The sequence below is a fragment of the Sphaeramia orbicularis genome, chromosome 9 (genome assembly GCF_902148855.1).
Source record: "Sphaeramia orbicularis chromosome 9, fSphaOr1.1, whole genome shotgun sequence".
Classification (NCBI taxonomy): Eukaryota; Metazoa; Chordata; class Actinopteri; order Kurtiformes; family Apogonidae; genus Sphaeramia; species Sphaeramia orbicularis.
In genome coordinates, this window is record NC_043965.1 from 5,951,149 (window position 1) to 5,973,530 (window position 22,382).

Genomic DNA, 22,382 nt, shown 5'->3' on the forward strand with positions numbered 1-22,382 from the left:
GCCGTAAGCTATTGTCGTCATGCAGCGTCTGGCATCGTCGTCTGTCGTCGTCTGTCGTCTGTTATGAAAATTTCAGTCGTCTTCTTCTCTGAAACTACAATTCCAATTGACTTCAAACTTGGTATACAGCTTCTTTATAATGATGTCAACAAAAGTTAGTGAAATTATTTGGCTCTGGATCTGATTCTGGATTTGGTGCAACTTTGAAAAATGTCCCCATTATTAGAGATAGGAAGTGGATCGATGCAATATCTCAGTAAATATAAATGATATCCAGTGTAAATTTCTACAGTTCAGCCCTGATGGGGAGATGACCAAAACATAATGACCACATGCTGATCAGGATCTTCTTCTGGATCCGGGAACTTACAGAAAATTTAACATGGGCTCTTATGGGGAAAACATTTCAGTCGTCTTCTTTTCCCAAACTCCAGTTCTGATTGACTTCAAACTATGTATACAGCTTCTGTATGATGATGTCAACACAAGGTATTGAAATTATTTCCATCCAGATCTGATTCTGGATTCAGTGCGACTTTGAAAAATGTTCCCATTATAAGAGATAGGAAGTGGATTGATCCAATAAATCAGTATCAATGATATCAAGTTGGAATTTGAATTTTTTACAGATCTGATTGGAATATGACCAAAACATGGGCTATTTCTGTAATAGAATAAATACACAGAACTGGATGAGAATAAATGGCATCTGGATACATTTCCCGAAGCTTTTCATTTGGCCGGTAAGTTACAGGGCCATTGGTCCGATTTTTTCCATTCTACTCAGTTAAACAGGTTTTATACATTTCACATCTACAGGTATTATAATAAGACTGGTTTTGGAAAAATCACAATCTGTTGTTCACATTTTCATTTCTACGTAAACAACAGAGAAATCTTCCTCTGACAGATTTTGATATCAGTGGTTTTTGCATTACCAGCTTTTCCCATATGAAAGTAAGGGTAGAGTTTCTCAGTGAAAGTGTGTGTGTAGGTGTAGATGTGAGTCTTGTCTTCAGCGTTGTAGAAGGACACCTCCCCCCTGTCATAGTCCAGTTTAACTCTGATCCTCTGTGGACTCGTCTTCACTGTCACAGTCTTACCAGCACCATTAATGTATTTTCCACTGAGATGGCTTAAACACCAGAATCCATATTCTGGTGAAGGATATCTCTCTCCCTTCCTGTCAGCTGACTCTTTAACCAAACCGATATTCCATACAGGATGGTCTCCCACCTGTATGTCCCAGCTGTGTTTCCCTGAGTTGAAGCCCTCAGAGCCATAAACATTGGCATTGTAAGTGTTTCTCTCTGGATTATCAGGAAGATGCTGCTTTGTGTCTCCATATCTCACACTGGTCAGATCATCAGACAGATGGAGGCGTCCATCTGCAGTGTTTGGGTCCAGGACGACGGGGCTGAAGTGGACCTTGTCCCTCATCTTGTCCCAGACTCTGAAGGACAGGTTGCCCAGGTGTTTGTCCACATGGATCAGTGCTCCTGAGATCAGCTGTGGCTCTGACACTGAGCACTGGGCTCTGGCTCTGCTCTGAGTGTCTTTACAACTGATGAGGAATGGAGCGCTGGCTTTCTGCAGCTCTTCTTCAACAGCACAGATACTGTCTGACACAGAGGACATCTGCTCCTCAATCCTCTTCATCTCTCTGATCACACTCCTCCTCTTCTGCTCCTCTTCCTCCCTCAGAGCTGCCAGTCTGGACTCCTCTTCCTCTTTCAGGAACTGCTGGAGTTTGTTGAACTCTGCTCTGATCTGATTCTCTGTGAACAAAACCTGTTTCTTTGAGAGTTTCATTATTTCATTGTATGTTTTCTGTGTTTCCTCATATTTCTTCTTCTTTTCCTGTAGAGACTTTAAGTCAGATTTCAGTTGATCCTTCATTTCAGTAACTGCTTCTTCTACAGGAACCACAGTGTGTTGACGATGATGAGGAAAATCACAGATAGAACACACAGCTCTGTTTTCATCTTTACAGAACAGTTTAGGTTCTTCTTGATGTTTCCTGCAGACCACCTCCACCTTCTTTTCTCCTTTTTCTGTCTCAGATGATCCATCTTTCAGTCTCCCAGCAAATGAATCAGCCTTTTCCTTCAGACTGAAGTCCACATCTAGGTGGTCTTTTGAAGATTTTCTTTTACAAATGGGACAGTTTTTTTTCTTAGTTTGTTTCCAGAATTCCTTCAGGCAGTTTGAACAGAAGCTGTGGTTACAGCTCAGAGACACAGGGTCTCTGAACGTCTCTGAACACACATGACAACTCAGGAAACCTTCAAGAATAGCTCTCTCTGCCATTTTCTCTGATATGTGAATTATCCTTTAGCAGTCAGACTCACCAAACCTCTGTCCATCTGAATTTACAGTAAAATCCTCCTGGTCTGTGTTTGTCGATCCAACACCCTGTAATGGCGTTTCAGCTCCGTTCAGGAATGTCAAAAATATTTTAAGTCACTTCTTCCTTGTAGGTACTTCAAGTCATTCACAGTTGAAGTGTTATTTTTCACCAGCAGGTGGTGCTATTGAATTGAATAAAATGTTTTAAAGGAACGAACTGGAGGGACACTGTTTAACTCACAAGTGGACAGTTTAGTTCTGTCTAAACGATAAGATACCATCTAGGTTTGTTATCAATGACATTAAAATGTGAAGATTATAACCTCCAAAAAGTTATATTTGAATGAATGAATGAATGAATGAATGAATGAATGAATTTTCTGGTTTGTACATTCATCATTGCACTTAGTTCAATAATTATAATAAACATAAAAACCAAAAAAGGAACAGGCTAGAAGCAAAATCTTATTATTATTATTTTTTTTTTGCCTATCCTAATCCTGTATTTAAACCACTTCCAACCACCAGCAACAGAACTATTTTCTGGATGTCCAAATTACATGAGTGATGCTGTCATTTCACTGACTTCAGATCAGATGCCCTGCTCTATAGGGAGCACCCTGAGTTCATAGAGTTATTCGTTAAATTCTTCCCCCCCCCCCCCAAATCTGTGGTCCTCCAAGGTTAAACAATAATTCTTTTCCCTTTAAATCTTAGACCTCTCTATGGTTCACATGTCTCTTAACTCTTTACTGCCAGAGTGTTTTACAGTTTGTTTCCAGCCAACACCAGCCTTTTTCAAATCCACTAAATTGAAAATGTTGTGTTAGGAGTGTGTGAACACTGAATATATCAAAAGAAAGAACAGAACTTCAACTTTTAAACTCAAAAAACTATTTTATTCCATCTCTGTTTGTGAGGAATACATTTTTGTTATATTGATCATCTTTAGGGAAAAAAAATTTGAAAAAAAACAAAAAAAACAAAATTGACGCCAGGTTCACTGAGTGTCTAAACACACTGGAAGGTTCTGGAAATTCAAATCCCAGTTTGATCCTTTTATTACATAAATGAGACGCACATGACAATAAATCAACGTTCACCTAAAACTTAAATATGTTCCATTTGTTTGTACTTTGTAAATAGGAACATTGAGTATTGAATCTTGTCTCCAGTTTTGCCAATAATCTCCCAGATGCTGATCTTTAAACATCTGTTCCATCCTGACATGTTTCAGACCTTCTACAAATCCTTCATCTGCAGATTCTTTTCTGTTAACTCAGGATTTAATGACTTAGTCTTTAACTCAACTCATCTGACTGAAATAAAATTGTGTCAAATGAGACAAACAGATAAAACACAACATAGACATTCCACTTTTATCCCTTTATTACATCAATGACACACACATGACAATAAATCACCGTTCACCTTAAACTTATAAATGTAAATAAACTGTACATGGGACAAAGTCTGCAGTTACTGAAATATATCAAATGTTTCTGTGATGTTCTTCTCAGACTTGTGAATGAAACTAATCCTGTGCAGATTTTCTGAAGCAGGAAACAGACGAAACTGTGGAAAATAACATGGGATTGTTTGAGTTCAAACACATGAAGTTTCAACCTTTAACCTTTACAGAGAACCAGGACGTGGATTTTGTCTCCAAAAATGAATCCCAGTGAGTCAAACGTCTGATTGAACTGTTTTTAAAAGCTGTGAATCTGAAAGTAAAAGGTGTAAAAACTCCTCAGTTTCCTCTGTTTCTGTTCATGTAAATCTCAGCACCTGATAGAAAATGAGTGCAGATAAATCCAGCAGAACATTACTTCTATTAAAAGGAAGAAGAACAGAGTGATAAGTCGGGTCCAAAGAGCAGAAGAATCAGTATCTGAACCCATATTACAACCAGAACCATGAATTCACCTGCATTTACTTCAATACACCTGTCCTTTAACGTCTGTTCACATCATCACATCATTTTATGAGAAAAACGTGGCGACAGAAACAAACGGCTGTAGATGAAAACACTCACATATGAACAAAAAGGAAAATATCTGTCCCAGGATATGTGTTATAGTCAGTGGGTTAAGAATCAGGACAATATGGAGGTTCAATTATTTAATATTGATTCAAACTAAACCATCAGTTTCACATTAATAATCATTCTATAGTTGAATCTGACTGAAAAAAACCTGCAGGTTAAAATATGAATAACATGAATAAAACTAGAAAAGCACTCGGAGAGCGCAGACCTCCACCAAGGAAGATCCCCTCCCTCAGTCACCACCAAAATGTAATAATTTGTTCCTTGTGCCAGTATCAACATTGCCTGAAAATTTCATCAAAATCCTTCCATAACTTTTTGACTTATCTTGTTAACAGACAAACAAACAAACCCAGATGAAAACTTTACCTCCACTGTTCCTTATCGGAGGTAATAAGACAAAATGAATTTCATTTCATCTAATTAATAAAGACATAATATTTTTCAAATAGTTAACATATTATAAATCACCTCAGGGTTCACTGCTTCGCTTACTGGCCGATAGGCCGTAAGCTATTGTCGTCATGCAGCGTCTGGCATCGTCGTCTGTCGTCGTCTGTTATGAAAATTTCAGTCGTCTTCTTCTCTGAAACTACAATTCCAATTGACTTCAAACTTGGTATACAGCTTCTTTATAATGATGTCAACAAAAGTTAGTGAAATTATTTGGCTCTGGATCTGATTCTGGATTTGGTGCAACTTTGAAAAATGTCCCCATTATTAGAGATAGGAAGTGGATCGATGCAATATCTCAGTAAATATAAATGATATCCAGTGTAAATTTCTACAGTTCAGCCCTGATGGGGAGATGACCAAAACATAATGACCACATGCTGATCAGGATCTTCTTCTGGATCCGGGAACTTACAGAAAATTTAACATGGGCTCTTATGGGGAAAACATTTCAGTCGTCTTCTTTTCCCAAACTCCAGTTCTGATTGACTTCAAACTATGTATACAGCTTCTGTATGATGATGTCAACACAAGGTATTGAAGTTATTTCCATCCAGATCTGATTCTGGATTCAGTGCGACTTTGAAAAATGTTCCCATTATAAGAGATAGGAAGTGGATTGATCCAATAAATCAGTATCAATGATATCAAGTTGGAATTTGAATTTTTTACAGATCTGATTGGAATATGACCAAAACATGGGCTATTTCTGTAATAGAATAAATACACAGAACTGGATGAGAATAAATGGCATCTGGATACATTTCCCGAAGCTTTTCATTTGGCCGGTAAGTTACAGGGCCATTGGTCCGATTTTTTCCATTCTACTCAGTTAAACAGGTTTTATACATTTCACATCTACAGGTATTATAATAAGACTGGTTTTGGAAAAATCACAATCTGTTGTTCACATTTTCATTTCTACGTAAACAACAGAGAAATCTTCCTCTGACAGATTTTGATATCAGTGGTTTTTGCATTACCAGCTTTTCCCATATGAAAGTAAGGGTAGAGTTTCTCAGTGAAAGTGTGTGTGTAGGTGTAGATGTGAGTCTTGTCTTCAGCGTTGTAGAAGGACACCTTCCCCCTGTCATAGTCCAGTTTAACTCTGATCCTCTGTGGACTCGTCTTCACTGTCACAGTCTTACCAGCACCATTAATGTATTTTCCACTGAGATGGCTTAAACACCAGAATCCATATTCTGGTGAAGGATATCTCTCTCCCTTCCTGTCAGCTGACTCTTTAACCAAACCGATATTCCATACAGGATGGTCTCCCACCTGTATGTCCCAGCTGTGTTTCCCTGAGTTGAAGCCCTCAGAGCCATAAACATTGGCATTGTAAGTGTTTCTTTCTGGATTATCAGGAAGATGCTGCTTTGTGTCTCCATATCTCACACTGGTCAGATCATCAGACAGATGGAGGCGTCCATCTGCAGTGTTTGGGTCCAGGACGACGGGGCTGAAGTGGACCTTGTCCCTCATCTTGTCCCAGACTCTGAAGGACAGGTTGCCCAGGTGTTTGTCCACATGGATCAGTGCTCCTGAGATCAGCTGTGGCTCTGACACTGAGCACTGGGCTCTGGCTCTGCTCTGAGTGTCTTTACAACTGATGAGGAATGGAGCGCTGGCTTTCTGCAGCTCTTCTTCAACAGCACAGATACTGTCTGACACAGAGGACATCTGCTCCTCAATCCTCTTCATCTCTCTGATCACACTCCTCCTCTTCTGCTCCTCTTCCTCCCTCAGAGCTGCCAGTCTGGACTCCTCTTCCTCTTTCAGGAACTGCTGGAGTTTGTTGAACTCTGCTCTGATCTGATTCTCTGTGAACAAAACCTGTTTCTTTGAGAGTTTCATTATTTCATTGTATGTTTTCTGTGTTTCCTCATATTTCTTCTTCTTTTCCTGTAGAGACTTTAAGTCAGATTTCAGTTGATCCTTCATTTCAGTAACTGCTTCTTCTACAGGAACCACAGTGTGTTGACGATGATGAGGAAAATCACAGATAGAACACACAGCTCTGTTTTCATCTTTACAGAACAGTTTAGGTTCTTCTTGATGTTTGCTGCAGACCACCTCCACCTTCTTTTCTCCTTTTTCTGTCTCAGATGATCCATCTTTCAGTCTCCCAGCAAATGAATCAGCCTTTTCCTTCAGACTGAAGTCCACATCTAGGTGGTCTTTTGAAGATTTTCTTTTACAAATGGGACAGTTTTTTTTCTTAGTTTGTTTCCAGAATTCCTTCAGGCAGTTTGAACAGAAGCTGTGGTTACAGCTCAGAGACACAGGGTCTCTGAACGTCTCTGAACACACAGGACAACTCAGACAATGTTCAACAAGTTCAATCTTCTTCTCAGCCATTTTCTCTGATATGTGAATTATCCTTTAGCAGTCAGACTCACCAAACCTCTGTCCATCTGAATTTACAGTAAAATCCTCCTGGTCTGTGTTTGTCGATCCAACACCCTGTAATGGCGTTTCAGCTCCGTTCAGGAATGTCAAAAATATTTTAAGTCACTTCTTCCTTGTAGGTACTTCAAGTCATTCACAGTTGAAGTGTTATTTTTCACCAGCAGGTGGTGCTATTGAATTGAATAAAATGTTTTAAAGGAACGAACTGGAGGGACACTGTTTAACTCACAAGTGGACAGTTTAGTTCTGTCTAAACGATAAGATACCATCTAGGTTTGTTATCAATGACATTAAAATGTGAAGATTATAACCTCCAAAAAGTTATATTTGAATGAATGAATGAATGAATGAATGAATGAATTTTCTGGTTTGTACATTCATCATTGCACTTAGTTCAATAATTATAATAAACATAAAAACCAAAAAAGGAACAGGCTAGAAGCAAAATCTTATTATTTTTTTTTTTTTTTTGCCTATCCTAATCCTGTATTTAAACCACTTCCAACCACCAGCAACAGAACTATTTTCTGGATGTCCAAATTACATGAGTGATGCTGTCATTTCACTGACTTCAGATCAGATGCCCTGCTCTATAGGGAGCACCCTGAGTTCATAGAGTTATTCGTTAAATTCTTCCCCCCCCCCCCAAATCTGTGGTCCTCCAAGGTTAAACAATAAGTCTTTTCCCTTTAAATCTTAGACCTCTCTATGGTTCACATGTCTCTTAACTCTTTACTGCCAGAGTGTTTTACAGTTTGTTTCCAGCCAACACCAGCCTTTTTCAAATCCACTAAATTGAAAATGTTGTGTTAGGAGTGTGTGAACACTGAATATATCAAAAGAAAGAACAGAACTTCAACTTTTAAACTCAAAAAACTATTTTATTCCATCTCTGTTTGTGAGGAATACATTTTTGTTATATTGATCATCTTTAGGGAAAAAAAATTTGAAAAAAAACAAAAAAAACAAAATTGACGCCAGGTTCACTGAGTGTCTAAACACACTGGAAGGTTCTGGAAATTCAAATCCCAGTTTGATCCTTTTATTACATAAATGAGACGCACATGACAATAAATCAACGTTCACCTAAAACTTAAATATGTTCCATTTGTTTGTACTTTGTAAATAGGAACATTGAGTATTGAATCTTGTCTCCAGTTTTGCCAATAATCTCCCAGATGCTGATCTTTAAACATCTGTTCCATCCTGACATGTTTCAGACCTTCTACAAATCCTTCATCTGCAGATTCTTTTCTGTTAACTCAGGATTTAATGACTTAGTCTTTAACTCAACTCATCTGACTGAAATAAAATTGTGTCAAATGAGACAAACAGATAAAACACAACATAGACATTCCACTTTTATCCCTTTATTACATCAATGACACACATGACAATAAATCACCGTTCACCTTAAACTTATAAATGTAAATAAACTGTACATGGGACAAAGTCTGCAGTTACTGAAATATATCAAATGTTTCTGTGATGTTCTTCTCAGACTTGTGAATGAAACTAATCCGGTGCAGATTTTCTGAAGCAGGAAACAGATGAAACTGTGGAAAATAACATGGGATTGTTTGAGTTCAAACACATGAAGTTTCAACCTTTAACCTTTACAGAGAACCAGGACGTGGATTTTGTCTCCAAAAATGAATCCCAGTGAGTCAAACGTCTGATTGAACTGTTTTTAAAAGCTGTGAATCTGAAAGTAAAAGGTGTAAAAACTCCTCAGTTTCCTCTGTTTCTGTTCATGTCAATCTCAGCACCTGATAGAAAATGAGTGCAGATAAATCCAGCAGAACATTATTTCTATTAAAATAAGTCAGGTTTAAAGAGCAGAAGAATCAGTATCTGAACCCATATTACAACCAGAACCATGAATTCACCTGCATTTACTTCAATACACCTGTCCTTTAACGTCTGTTCACATCATCACATCATTTTATGATAAAAACGTGCGACAGAAACAAACGGCTGTAGATGAAAACACTCACATATGAACAAAAAGGAAAATATCTGTCCCAGGATATGTGTTCTAGTCAGTGGGTTAAGAATCAGGACAATATGGAGGTTCAATTATGTAATATTGATTCAAACTAAACCATCAGTTTCACATTAATAATCATTCTATAGTTGAATCTGACTGAAAAAACCTGCAGGTTAAAATATGAATAACATGAATAAAACTAGAAAAGCAGACCTTTGCCAAGGCAGATCTTCCCCACCCCCACCCCCTTGATCACCACCAAAATAAAATAAATTTGTACTGTATACTCAAATGTTGTTAATAAAGTTGTTAAAAAAAACAAAAAAAACGCTCATCTCCAGACGTGTCGTGTCGCCCACACACACCGCCTCCCCTTCCCCAACAGCCAGGTAAACACACAGAAATGAGTCGAGTCCAGTGTTTGTTTGCTCCTTAAACCTCAGTTACCAAACAATAACTTGTATTTAAACTCTTTGTTGTGAACTAGCCTGTCTCATACAGCACCACACAGCTGATCATCAGTTAGCCCACTGCCCACAACAAGCTAGCTTAACAAGCTAGCCGCTAGCCCAAACCAATATGAGGTGATGTGATGAGTACCACTAATGTGTAGGTTTACCTTAGGCTATATAATTAACACTTGCAGTAATTTTATTTAACCCTTTCATGCATGAATTATGAGAACCTTAATGTGTCACAACACAGTAATGTCCAGTCAGAGAGTGAACTTTGATTAATTGCCATTCCAACATTTATTTCAATATAAAGTAGCTCCTTGTTTTGAATAATCCCTTATGGTCCAACTAAAGCAAAAACAAATTGAAAAGTAAAAATGTGGGTTAAATTGTCTCTAAAATGTCCCGTCAGAGAGATTTTGAATACCGTGTTTTGACCCTAATCAAGATATTGAGTGTTTTTATTCTTCTTTAGGCCTGAAAAAAAAACAATGTGATTAAAAATGTTTTTTCATGAACCTATTTTTAATGGAGTTGTAAAAATATTCACTCAGCTTGACATCATGCATTTAATTTTTGAAGCAAAGAAACATGTATTTACTGATATACTTAGTGAAAACTATGAAATACATTTTTTAAAATGCTGCTAATCTGCTGTTTTGTCACATTTTAACATACGCCAATATTAGTTATTACTCACTTTATGGAGATGATGTGCAAAAAAAACCCTCTTTTTGTTTAAGAAAAATGGTTAATTACAGTCTATTATCAATAACAAGTAATTGATTTACACTCAAATATGTTAGTGCAGATCAGGTTTATCAAGAACAGCAGAGTTACAGTAATGGTATGGATTGCAATGTATGGGATGATGCACAGGCGTCCACTGTGTTGGCTGATATTGAACTAAAACAATAAAATCCATGAATATACAAGAGAGCAGCTGTAGAATAGCTGTTCACTGTAGTGACCCCTATGCATGAAAGGGTTAAATGACAAACGGGCCATTCCTAATTGCCTGTAAAAAAAAAAAAAAAGGAAAAGAAGAAAAGAAAAGTTGAAATGTTGTAATGTAACCAAGGAGTCTCATTCACACTGTTGGTCTCTTTTTATTTTATTTACCAATTACAGCATAATGCCCAGAAAGGAGAGGATTAGGAGAGAAAAAGAAATGGAGCTCCAGCAGGCAGCCCAGGGAACAGCTCTGTGCTCTAATGGATGAAATTATCCACCAGCAGCAAGGAGGGAGAGGAAGAAGAAGATGAAAGGTCAGAGTTAAGACCAGAGTCATGTTCACTGTTTAGGGCAGGAGTCTCAAACATGCGTCCCTGGGGCCAAATGCAGCCCACCAAAGGTTCCAGTCCGGTCCCTGGGATGAATTTACAAAGTGCAAAAATTCCACAGTCAAGGCTGTGGAGCTCATTTTAGTTCAGGTTCCACATACAGACCAATATGATCTACAGTCAAATACTAGCATAAAAACCTACAAAATAGAATGACTCCATATTTTCTTCTCGGTTTAATGTGAAAAAAATAATATTACACTATGCCTATAAATAATGATGACTTCAAATATTTGTTTTAGTGCAAAAAATAACATTAAATAAGAAAAGCATTCGGAGAGCGCAGACCTCTGCCAACACAGATCTGTTCCCCCCCGATCACCACCGAAATTTAATTATTTTTTCCTTGTGCCGGTATCAACATTTCCTGTAAACTTCATGAAAATCCGTCCATAACTTTTTGAGTTATCTTGCTAACAAACAAACAAACAAACATGCAAACACACAAAGTGATCACAATACCTCCTGGCGGAGGTAATTATGAAAATATTTACATTTACAAACTATCCTGAAACAGTCAAATGTGAATAACCTGAACAAATATGAACAACTGGAAATGTCTAAAGAAAATTCAGCACAGTTTTAACTATTTTTTGCCTGTTCCTCAGTGTTTAGTGTCTTTGTAGATCTGATCCATAATGCACATGTAGAAATGAGAAGTGGAGGCAGAATATTGTTAAAATTGCACTGATTTTTCTGAAGAAATTTCAGTTTTTTCAAGTTATTCACATCTTTTTTGTTTGAATAGTTTATGAAAGAAAGTATTTTAATAGTTTCGTGGGGGTTTTTTTACACTAAAACAAAGACAAAAGTTTGTAGTTGTCATTGTTTATAGGTTATTCTGTTATTATTTTACTGGTCTGGCCCACTGGAGATCAAATCGGGCTGAATGTGGCCCCTGAAAGAAAATGAGTTTGAGAGCCCTGGTTTAGGGCCTTTTAACTCAGATTTTAAAGTTGAACTGTCCCATCTTAAAAGCTGTCCACATTTTATTTTTATAACAAAAAGGGGTTTTACAATATTAAATCAGGCATGAAGCTATACAGTAGGATACAGTCAGCTAATGAGGATTTTCATTCATCACAAGCACAGATATTGACTCATAATACTCCTCAAAAGTGCATTATCTGTACCAGATACTTGTTTCAGCTGAGTGTCTGGCTCATCCCTATTTATAAGCTAATTATATTATTTTGTACCAACCATAAGTTATTTCTATGTTGGTACAAAATGGTAATGCTGCACTCTTCACTCCTGAATTCAAAATGAGACGTTGTACCCTTCTTTTGTCCTGATGGGGGAAAAAAAACACAATTTTCTTATTTTGCAACCAATACACTGATCTATCGTTGCTGCTGCCTAACTCGCTAAAAACCTTCAATGTGTGTTTCTTACAGAGAAATAAAACAACAGTGATTGACTGATCACAAAGTGCCCTTATTTTTCAATGAGCACCGGCCCCCCAAAATGTCTGTGCACGCCACTGATTAATATGACTGGTTTTGGAAAAATTTAAACACAATCTATTGTTCACATTTTCATTTCTACGTAAACAACAGAGAAATCTTCCTCTGACAGATTTTAATATCAGTGGTTTTAGCATCACCGGCCTTTCCAATATTGAAATAAGGGTAGAGTTTTTCAGTGAAAGTGTCTGTGTGAGTGTAGATGTGAGTCTTGTCTTCAGCGTTGTAGAAGGACACCTCCCCCCTGTCATAGTCCAGTTCAACTCTGATCCTCTGTGGACTCGTCTGCACTGTCACAGTCCGACCAGCACCATTAGTGTATTTTCCACTGAGATGAAGTAAACACCAGATTCCATATTCTGGTGAAACAAATCTCTTTCCCTTCCTGTCAACTGACTCTTTAACCAAACCGATGTTCCATACAGGATAGTCTCCCACCTCCACGTCCCAGCTGTGTTTCCCTGAGTTGAAGCCCTCAGAGCCATGAACATCAGCAAAGTAAGTTAATCTGTCTTTATTATTAGGAAGATGCTGCTTTGTGTCTCCACGTCTCACACTGGTCAGATCATCAGACAGATGGAGGCATCCATGTGCAGTGTTTGGGTCCAGGATGACGGGGCTGAAGTGGACCTTGTCCCTCATCTTGTCCCAGACTCTGAAGGACAGGTTGCCCAGGTGTTTGTCCACATGGATCAGTGCTCCTGAGATCAGCTGTGGCTCTGACACTGAGCACTGGGCTCTGGCTCTGCTCTGAGTGTCTTTACAACTGATGAGGAATGGAGCGCTGGCTTTCTGCAGCTCTTCTTCAACAGCACAGATACTGTCTGACACAGAGGACATCTGCTCCTCAATCCTCTTCATCTCTCTGATCACACTCCTCCTCTTCTGCTCCTCTTCCTCCCTCAGAGCTGCCAGTCTGGACTCCTCTTCCTCTTTCAGGAACTGCTGGAGTTTGTTGAACTCTGCTCTGATCTGATTCTCTGTGAACAAAACCTGTTTCTGTAAGTGTTGGATTATTTCATTGTATGTTTTCTGTGTTTCCTCATATTTCTTCTTCTTTTCCTGTAGAGACTTTAAGTCAGATTTCAGCTCATCCTTCATTTCAGTAACTGCTTCTTCTACAGGAACCACAGTGTGTTGACGATGATGAGGAAAATCACAGACCAGACACACAGCTCTGTTTTCATCTTTACAGAACAGTTTAGGTTCTTCTTGATGTTTGCTGCAGACCACCTTCACCTTCTTCTCTCCTTTTTCTGTCTCAGATGATCCAACGTTCAGTCTCCCAGCAAATGAATCAGCCAATTCTTTCAAAGCAAAGTCCACTATGAGAAAATCCTTTGAAGATTTTCTTTTACAAATGGGACAGTTTTTGTTCTTAGTTTGTTCCCAGAATTCCTTCAGGCAGCTTGAACAAAATCTATGGTTACAGCTCAGAGACACAGGGTCTTTGAACGTCTCTGAACACACATGACAACTCAGGAAACTTTCTAACAGTTCAATCTTCTTCTCAGCCATTTTCTCTGATATGTGAATTATCCTTTAACACACAGACTCACCAAACCTCTGTCTCTTTGGTTTTACAGTTCAGTCCTCCTGGTCTGTGTTTTTGCATCCAACACCCTGTATTGGCGCCTCGGCTCCGTTTAGGCATGTCAACACTATTTTCTATTTCACTTCTTCCTTGTAGTTCAATCATTAACAGCATCCTGATTTTTACTTTCACCACTAGATGGTGCTATTTGATTTAGAATTGAACAACATGAAGCGTCACTGCAGTGAAATGGACAATGCAGTCCTGTTAAATCACCAGTAACATATAAATCAGGTTATCATCTGTAATATTAGCATGTGAACACTGTCAAAGCCACAAAAATCAACATTTAAATCATTCACAACCTCCAACATAATAACAAATATTGACACAGTCCATACATTTACTTACTTTATTTATTCGGGACCATGTACAATTTTAAACATGACTCTGTGTTGATCTAGAAAGTGTTCATATTCTCATTAATGAATTAACTATAATTATGCATCATTTTTCCCATATTTAAAAGTTTTTTTTGTATCTGTAAAGTCTTTAGTCTAGATAGCTGAATGATCTATATGTGCAGATGTCAAACAGTGTCGTTGTGTTCTGTTTAGTCAACTCTACAGCTGACGTCTGACGTTTACACACACCTCGACTCAACTTTTTATAAATCTGAGCTTTTCATTTCAATATATGTTCATTCTGTTGGTTCAGTGAGAACAAATACTGCATTATGATATTTAAGGTTTCTATCAGTGATCTGTCTGAGTCATGTCCTGGGGTCAGCTGCCAAATGAAGGCTGATGATAGGATTATTTATGCGTCTGATAGAACAACCATCGAGGTGGTGGAGCAGCTTCTGAATCAGAGTGGACCAAGTCCTCCCACTGGGCACTGACTGAAACAAAAAAAAAAAAAAGACATTTCGGTGTGTTTGTCTGTAAGGAAACGCTGCAACAAATGACAAAACTGATTTTAGAAATTAAAAAATACATCATCAGTGAGGTTGACAATGATGAATATATAGGAGTAACCTTAGACTCACATCTGCATTTTAATAAATAATTGAAAATATCTGCAAAAAATCTCATGTAAATTCTTTGGATTTATGGCAAAGCATCAGTCTTTATAACACAGTTTTATTTCCATTCCTGTCACTGTATCATGTCCTGGTCAAAAGCCTCACAATAAACTATAAAACCTGTTAAATCATTAAAAATCTGACAATAAAACATATGTACAAAAACCACTGCAACAGCATCCTTGTCACATCTTAAACACAATACATTTACCTTGTAAAGTGTCATAAATAATTCAGACTTAATTCTTGGTTTTAACATCTACATGTTCGTCACTGAATGAATTTATTTCACATTTTCATAGTTGAACAGAGTCAGTTCATGGGACTCATTCAGTGGTAACTGCCATATTATTGGTTAAAAACAGCATATTTTAATGTTTTTCATAGAGATTTTAAACTGAGGCTGAAACTGAACTAACGCTGTTCTCACATGTGATTATTTGTTATAGATTGTAGTGTTTTATTATCTGTATTGTGTTGTTTTTACTTCTATAATCAAAAGCCTCCAGTGGACAGGTTTGGTAAATTATTTTTTCTGTGCAAACACTTAAAACAGTTCATCTGGTTCTTATTCATATTGTATATATCAGTTCCACTCTTACTGTTATGTCCATGTCAAATATATGAATCTAAATCTTATCATTATGTTGAATTTCAGAGTCAGTGTAAACAGATGCTTTATTTCCAGTTTTTATTTTCACTTGATCACATTCTCAGAGGCTCAAATGTTTACAGACGCCAGGTTCACTGAGTGTCTAAACACACTGGAAGGTTCTGGAAATTCAAATCCCAGTTTGATCCTTTTATTACATAAATGAGACGCACATGACAATAAATCAACGTTCACCTAAAACTTAAATATGTTCTATTTGTTTGTACTTTGTAAATAGGAACATTGAGTTTTAAATCTTGTCTCCAGTTTTGCCAATAATCTCCCAGATGCTGATCTTTAAACATCTGTTCCATCCTGACATGTTTCAGACCTTCTACAAATCCTTCATCTGCAGATTCTTTTCTGTTAACTCAGGATTTAATGACTTAGTCTTTAACTCAACTCATGTGACTGAAATAAAATTGTGTCAAATGAGACAAACAGATAAAACACAACACAAACACTCCACTTTTATCCATTTATTAGGGCCAGGTATCATGGCCAATTTCCTTAATCGATTCGATTTCGATTCATACGGTTCTGAATTGATTAATTGCAATTCGATTCAGTATTAATTGATTGACTCAGATTCATTTAGTAAACCAAAGTACAATTTTGAGTTGTAACTTGATTATTTGACTACTGCAGCCATGCAACACAGAATCAGTATTGATCTTAGAAAGGAAATAAATGACATTTCAGCTGTAAATAGCTGAATCTGCTCTGAAATAATGAACAGGACAGAAATATTGCCATGTTTCTACAGTGGCTAACAACAGACTTCTTTCTCATCTTTATTCTGTTTTATAGTGCTTCCAGCCTTAAGGCACATTACTATCACCCTGGGGCACTGCAACCAATTTGCCCCCCCTGAAACAGAATCATGTTGGGCCCTTGGTACAAGAAACTCACCGGAGGGGGAGGGTGGGCGGAGCTTCGTGATTTCCACTTTACTATAGAGGGTATGCACGTGATGTCACCGCTAGTGGAAGTCACTGCGGTTACACCCACTGAGTGGCAGAAAGAAGGAGATGAGTGGCAGCGTTGGCTTTAATACCGTCTAAACTTAAGACCAATATTTAATAAAAAAAATGGGGAAGAGTTGTTGTGAGATTGATTGTATGAACAGGTTTGAAAAGCAGTCGGAGCTATCGTTTTACAGACACCGAAAGACAAAGAAAAGAGAAGTAGATGGATCCACAAATCCAGGAAACCAAACCTAGATTTGTGGATCCCGTTTCATGTCAGCTAACATTGATTTATGCTGTATTTTTGGGTAAAATCATACCTTAAATTATGTATAGTTTTGGCTAACGTTGGTGGGAAAAATATCATAATTTACCAGAATCCAGTGGTCCCCTGCTGGTCCACAGCAGTAGTATCTGTATTGTATAAAGTACTTGATATGAACTAGACGTAAATATCCTCAGTACCAGTAGATCATGCATATATTCACTGGGGTCCGTCCATGGTCTAATAATAATAATGATAATAATAATAATAATAATAATAATAATAATAATAGCTTTATTTGTATAGCACCTTTAAAAACAACGTTTGCAAAGTGCTTTGACAGAGGGCACAACAACAGGATACAAGAAGCAAGTAAAAACACTAAAACAGAAGCAACACAATACAAGAAATGTGTACAACAAATGCAAAAAATATGGCACTTTGAATAAATTAAATGAATCAGAGTAAAGAGGGCAGGGATAACGTAACATGATGCTGTCAAATCAATGCAAGAAATGAAGAAATGAGATAAAACAACATCATGTTTGAGAATGTAAATGAATAATCAAACAGGATAAAAATCAAATTTAAAAAATTAAAATTAAAAATTAAAAGGGACAGACATCACATAAAAGCAAGTCTATAAAAGTGTGTTTTGAAAAGTGATTTAAAAGATATCACTGATTCTGCAAGCCTTATCTCCTCAGGCAGGCTGTTCCAAAGTTGAGGGCCCGGATGGAAAAGGCCCGGTCACCTTTCGATTTAAGCCTTGACTTTGGAACAGCCAGGAGCCCTCTGCCCAAGGATCTAAGGCTGCGTACTGGCTCGTAGTCAACTAGCATAGTCATCTATATAACTTGGGGCCATACCCATTCGGGCTTTAAAAGTAATCAGTAAAATCTTAAAATCAATTCTAAAACACACAGGGAGCCAATGGAGGGATGCCAGGATAGGGGTGATGTGACGTCGTCTGTTAAAACCAGTGAGAAGCCTAGCTGCTGTGTTCTGGGCCAGTTGGAGGTGGGACAATGATTTTTGGCTGATGCCAGACAGAAGTGAGTTACAGTAATCGAGTCTGTTGAAAATGAATGAATGGATAACTGTTTTCAGGTCGGAGTGTGGGACTATTGGTTTGATTTTTGAAATGGTTCGTAGCTGGAAAAAACAGGACTGGATAACTTTATTGATGTGTGCTTGGAAGGAGAGGTCTGAATCAAATATTACCGCAAGATTTCTTGCAGTGGGTGTGATGTTTGAGGAGAGAGGACCGAGGCTACTTTTTATGGCAATGGTGGAATTTGGTGGACTGAACAGGATAACTTCTGATTTGGAGTTGTTTAATTGAAGGAAGTTCTGGGCCATCCAACAGTTTACGTCATTAAACTGTCGGTCTAATGTAAATGCACTTTGGATCAGCTGGTTCTGGGCCCTAGTTTTGGACCCTGGTTGTCAGTGAGGATGAAACCATGTATATTTGTTTCAAGTAAAAATAGCGATGATCCCCTACACCCTGGATGTCAGGATACGCGATTTCTGTCCACATGTCAATATTCATGGCCCACTTGTTCTTTGGTAGCTTGTACGGATCCATGTCCAGTCCAGTTGTCCTTCATTTAATTTCATATTTCACCTTTTCCCAGTCTCGCTGTGTTTACTGCGATACTCCATCATGTTGGGCAGGTTGGTTTTTGCCACTCAGTCTGACTTAGAGGGGCGTGGCATGGGGGGGAAGTGACGTATGTGCATACTTTCTATTCTTCTAACTCCGCACTCAAGCACAGGTGATCGAAGTTAACAGTTCTAGAACAACTGGTTTCCATGACCCACCTCCGTCGGCCAGTTCCTCCACACCACAGGTTCGAGTTTGAGGCCGGGAGGACCTCCCACAGAGGGATTTTCCCCACCATTCCTCTGCGTTCCTCCTGCGACACAACCATCGCAAGCACGACAAAGGCCGCGAAGAGCTCGCGAGATGGAGCCGGCTGTGCTTCTGCGTTGGCGGTTTCCAGGTCATTTACTCGCACTCCTGCTCTGAAAAATCGATCTCATCCACCATTAATCGATTATGCAAAATTAAAAAGAAATCGATCCAAAATGGATTAAATTGATTTTTTTACCCAGCCCTAGTAATTAACGTATTATAAATCACCGCAGTGGTCACTGTTTCATCCTACTCAGTTAAACAGATTTTATACATTTCACATCTACATGTATTAATATGACTGGTTTCGGAAAAATTAAAACACTATCGTTCACATTTTCATTTCTACATAAACAACAGAGAAATCTTCCTCTGACAGATTTTAATATCAGTGGTTTCAGCATCACCAGCCTTTCCAATACTGAAATAAGGGTAGAGTTTCTCAGTGAAAGTGTCTGTGTAGGTGTAGATGTGAGTCTTGTCTTCAGCGTTGTAGAAGGACACCTCCCCCCTGTCATAGTCCAGTTCAACTCTGATCCTCTGTGGACTTGTCTGCACTGTCACAGTCTGCTGAAGACCATTAGTGTATTCTCCACTGCGATGAAGTAAACACCAAATTCCATATTTTGGTGAAGGAAATCTCTCTCCCTTCCTGTCAGCTGACTCTTTAACCAAACCAATGTTCCATTTAGGATGGACTCCCACCTCCACGTCCCAGCTGTGTTTCCCTGAGTTGAAGCCCTCAGATCCATGAACATTGGAATATTCAGTGTTTCTCTCTGGATTATCAGGAAGATGCTGCTTTGTGTCTCCACGTCTCACACTGGTCAGATCATCAGACAGATGAAGCCATCCATCTGCAGTGTTTGGGTCCAGGATGACGGGGCTGAAGTGGACCTTGTCCCTCATCTTGTCCCAGACTCTGAAGGACAGGTTGCCCAGGTGTTTGTCCACATGGATCAGTGCTCCTGAGATCAGCTGTGGCTCTGACACTGAGCACTGGGCTCTGGCTCTGCTCTGAGTGTCTTTACAACTGATGAGGAATGGAGCGCTGGCTTTCTGCAGCTCTTCTTCAACAGCACAGATACTGTCTGACACAGAGGACATCTGCTCCTCAATCCTCTTCATCTCTCTGATCACACTCCTCCTCTTCTGCTCCTCTTCCTCCCTCAGAGCTGCCAGTCTGGACTCCTCTTCCTCTCTCAGGAACTGCTGGAGTTTGTTGAACTCTGCTCTGATCTGATTCTCTGTGAACAAAACCTGTTTCTTTGAGAGTTTCATTATTTCATTGTATGTTTTCTGTGTTTCCTCATATTTCTTCTTCTTTTCCTGTAGAGACTTTAAGTCAGATTTCAGCTGATCCTTCATTTCAGTAACTGCTTCTTCTACAGGAACCACAGTGTGAGTGTCATGCACAGAAACATCACAGATAGAACACACAGCTCTGTTTTCATCTTTACAGAACAGTTTAGGTTCTTCTTGATGTTTGCTGCAGACCACCTCCACCTTCTTTTCTCCTTTCTGTGTCTCAGATGATCCAACGTTCAGTCTCCCAGCAAATGAATCAGCCAGTTCTTTCAGACTGAAGTTCACAAGTGGATGATCTTTTGAAGATTTTCTTTTACAAATGGGACAGTTTTTTTTCTTAGTTTTCTCCCAGAATTCCTTCAGGCAGTTTGAACAGAAGCTGTGGTTACAGCTCAGAGACACAGGGTCTCTGAACGTCTCTGAACACACATGACAACTCAGGAAATCAAGTAGTTCAGTGTTCTTCTCAGCCATTTTCTCTGATATGTGAATTATCCTTTAACACACAGACTCACCAAACCTCTGTCTCTTTGGTTTTACAGTTCCATCCTCCTGGTCTGTGTTTTTACATCCAACATCCTGTAATGACTCCGGCTCCGTTCGAGAATGTCAACACTATTTTCTATTTCACTTCCTCGTTGTAGTTAAAAAATTCACAGCTACTTTATTTTTACTTTTCACCACTAGATGGTGCTATTTGATTTAGAATTGAACAACATGAAGCATCACTGCAGTGAAATGGACAATTCAGTCCTGTTAAAGCACCAGTTACATATAAAACAGGTTTATCATCTGTAATATTAGAATGTGAATACTGTCGAAGCCACAGAAATCAACATTTAAATCATTCACAATCTCCACCATAATAACAAATATTGACACAGTCCATACATTTACTTACTTTATTTATTCGGGACCATGTACAATTTTAAACATGACTGTGTTGATCTAGAAAGTGTTCACATTCTCATTAATAAATTAACTATAATTATATATCATTTTTATCTTATTTAAAACTTATTTTTGTATCTGTAAAGTCTTCAGTCTAGATAGCTGAATGATCTATATGTACAGATGTCAAACAGTGTCGTTGTGTTCTGTTTAGTCAACTCTACAGCTGACGTCTGACGTTTACACACACCTCAACTCAGCTTTTTATAAATCTGAACTTTTCATTTCAATATATGTTCATTCTGTTGGTTCAGTGAGAACAAATACTGCATTATGATATTTAGTTTTATGTCAATGATCTGTCTGAGTCACGTCCTGGGGTCAGCTGCCAAATGAAGGCTGATGATAGGATTATTTATGCGTCTGATAGAACAACCATCAAGGTGGTGGAGCAGCTTCTGAATCAGAGTGGACCAAGTCCTCCCACTGGGCACTGACTGAAAAAATAAACCGTTTCAGTCTGTTTGTAAGGAAACGCTGCAAAAAATGACAAAACTGATGGTAGAAATAAAAAAATATATCATCAGTGAGGTTGACAATGATAAATGTATGGGAATAACCTCAGACTCACATCTGCATTTTAATAAATAACTGAAAATATCTGCAAAAAATCTCATGTAAATTCTTTAGATTTATGAGAATGAATCTGTCTTTATAACACAGTTTTATTTCCATTCTTGTCACTGTATCATGTCCTGGTCAAAAGCCTCACAATAAACTATAAAACCTGTTAAATCATTAAAAAATCTGACAGTAAAACATATGTACAAAAACCACATCTTAAACACAATACATTCACCTTGTAAAGCGTCATAAATAATTCAGACTTAATTCTTGGTTTTAACATCTACATGTTCTTTACTGGATGAATTTATTTCACATTATCATAGTTGAACAGAGTCAGTTCATGGGACTCATTCAGTGGTAACTGCCATATTATTGGTTAAAAACAGCATATTTTAATGTTTTTCATCGAGGCGTTAAATTGAGTCTGAAACTGAACTACCGCTGTTCTCACATGATTATTTGTCGTAGATTGTAGTGTTTTATTATCTGTATTGTGTTGTTTTTACTTCTTTAATAAAAAGCCTCCAGTGGACAGGTTTAGTAAATTATTTTTTCTCTGCAAACACTTAAAACAGTTCATCTGGTTCTTATTCATATTGTATATATCAGTTCCACTG

General features: G+C 38.1%; 4 protein-coding genes across 4 annotated transcripts; all 4 read right to left on the reverse strand.

The window, feature by feature from the left end:
- Positions 1 to 652: 652 nt before the first annotated feature.
- On the reverse strand, positions 653 to 7,410 carry LOC115426312 (zinc-binding protein A33-like). Its single transcript, XM_030144348.1, has 2 exons — positions 7,223 to 7,410; positions 653 to 2,322 (listed from the first exon to the last, which is right to left on the reverse strand). The coding sequence occupies exon 2, from the start codon at positions 2,308 to 2,310 to the stop codon at positions 877 to 879; it is 1,434 nt and encodes a 477-aa protein (XP_030000208.1). The 5' UTR covers positions 2,311 to 2,322; positions 7,223 to 7,410; the 3' UTR covers positions 653 to 876.
- On the reverse strand, positions 5,547 to 7,252 carry LOC115426308 (nuclear factor 7, ovary-like). Its single transcript, XM_030144345.1, has one exon. The coding sequence runs from the start codon at positions 7,208 to 7,210 to the stop codon at positions 5,771 to 5,773; it is 1,440 nt and encodes a 479-aa protein (XP_030000205.1). The 5' UTR covers positions 7,211 to 7,252; the 3' UTR covers positions 5,547 to 5,770.
- Positions 7,411 to 12,593: 5,183 nt separating the features above from the next.
- Positions 12,594 to 14,076, reverse strand: LOC115425567 (nuclear factor 7, ovary-like). Its single transcript, XM_030143195.1, has one exon. The coding sequence runs from the start codon at positions 14,031 to 14,033 to the stop codon at positions 12,594 to 12,596; it is 1,440 nt and encodes a 479-aa protein (XP_029999055.1). The 5' UTR covers positions 14,034 to 14,076.
- Positions 14,077 to 18,760: 4,684 nt separating this feature from the next.
- On the reverse strand, positions 18,761 to 20,832 carry LOC115426311 (zinc-binding protein A33-like). Its single transcript, XM_030144347.1, has one exon. The coding sequence runs from the start codon at positions 20,719 to 20,721 to the stop codon at positions 19,285 to 19,287; it is 1,437 nt and encodes a 478-aa protein (XP_030000207.1). The 5' UTR covers positions 20,722 to 20,832; the 3' UTR covers positions 18,761 to 19,284.
- Positions 20,833 to 22,382: the final 1,550 nt, after the last annotated feature.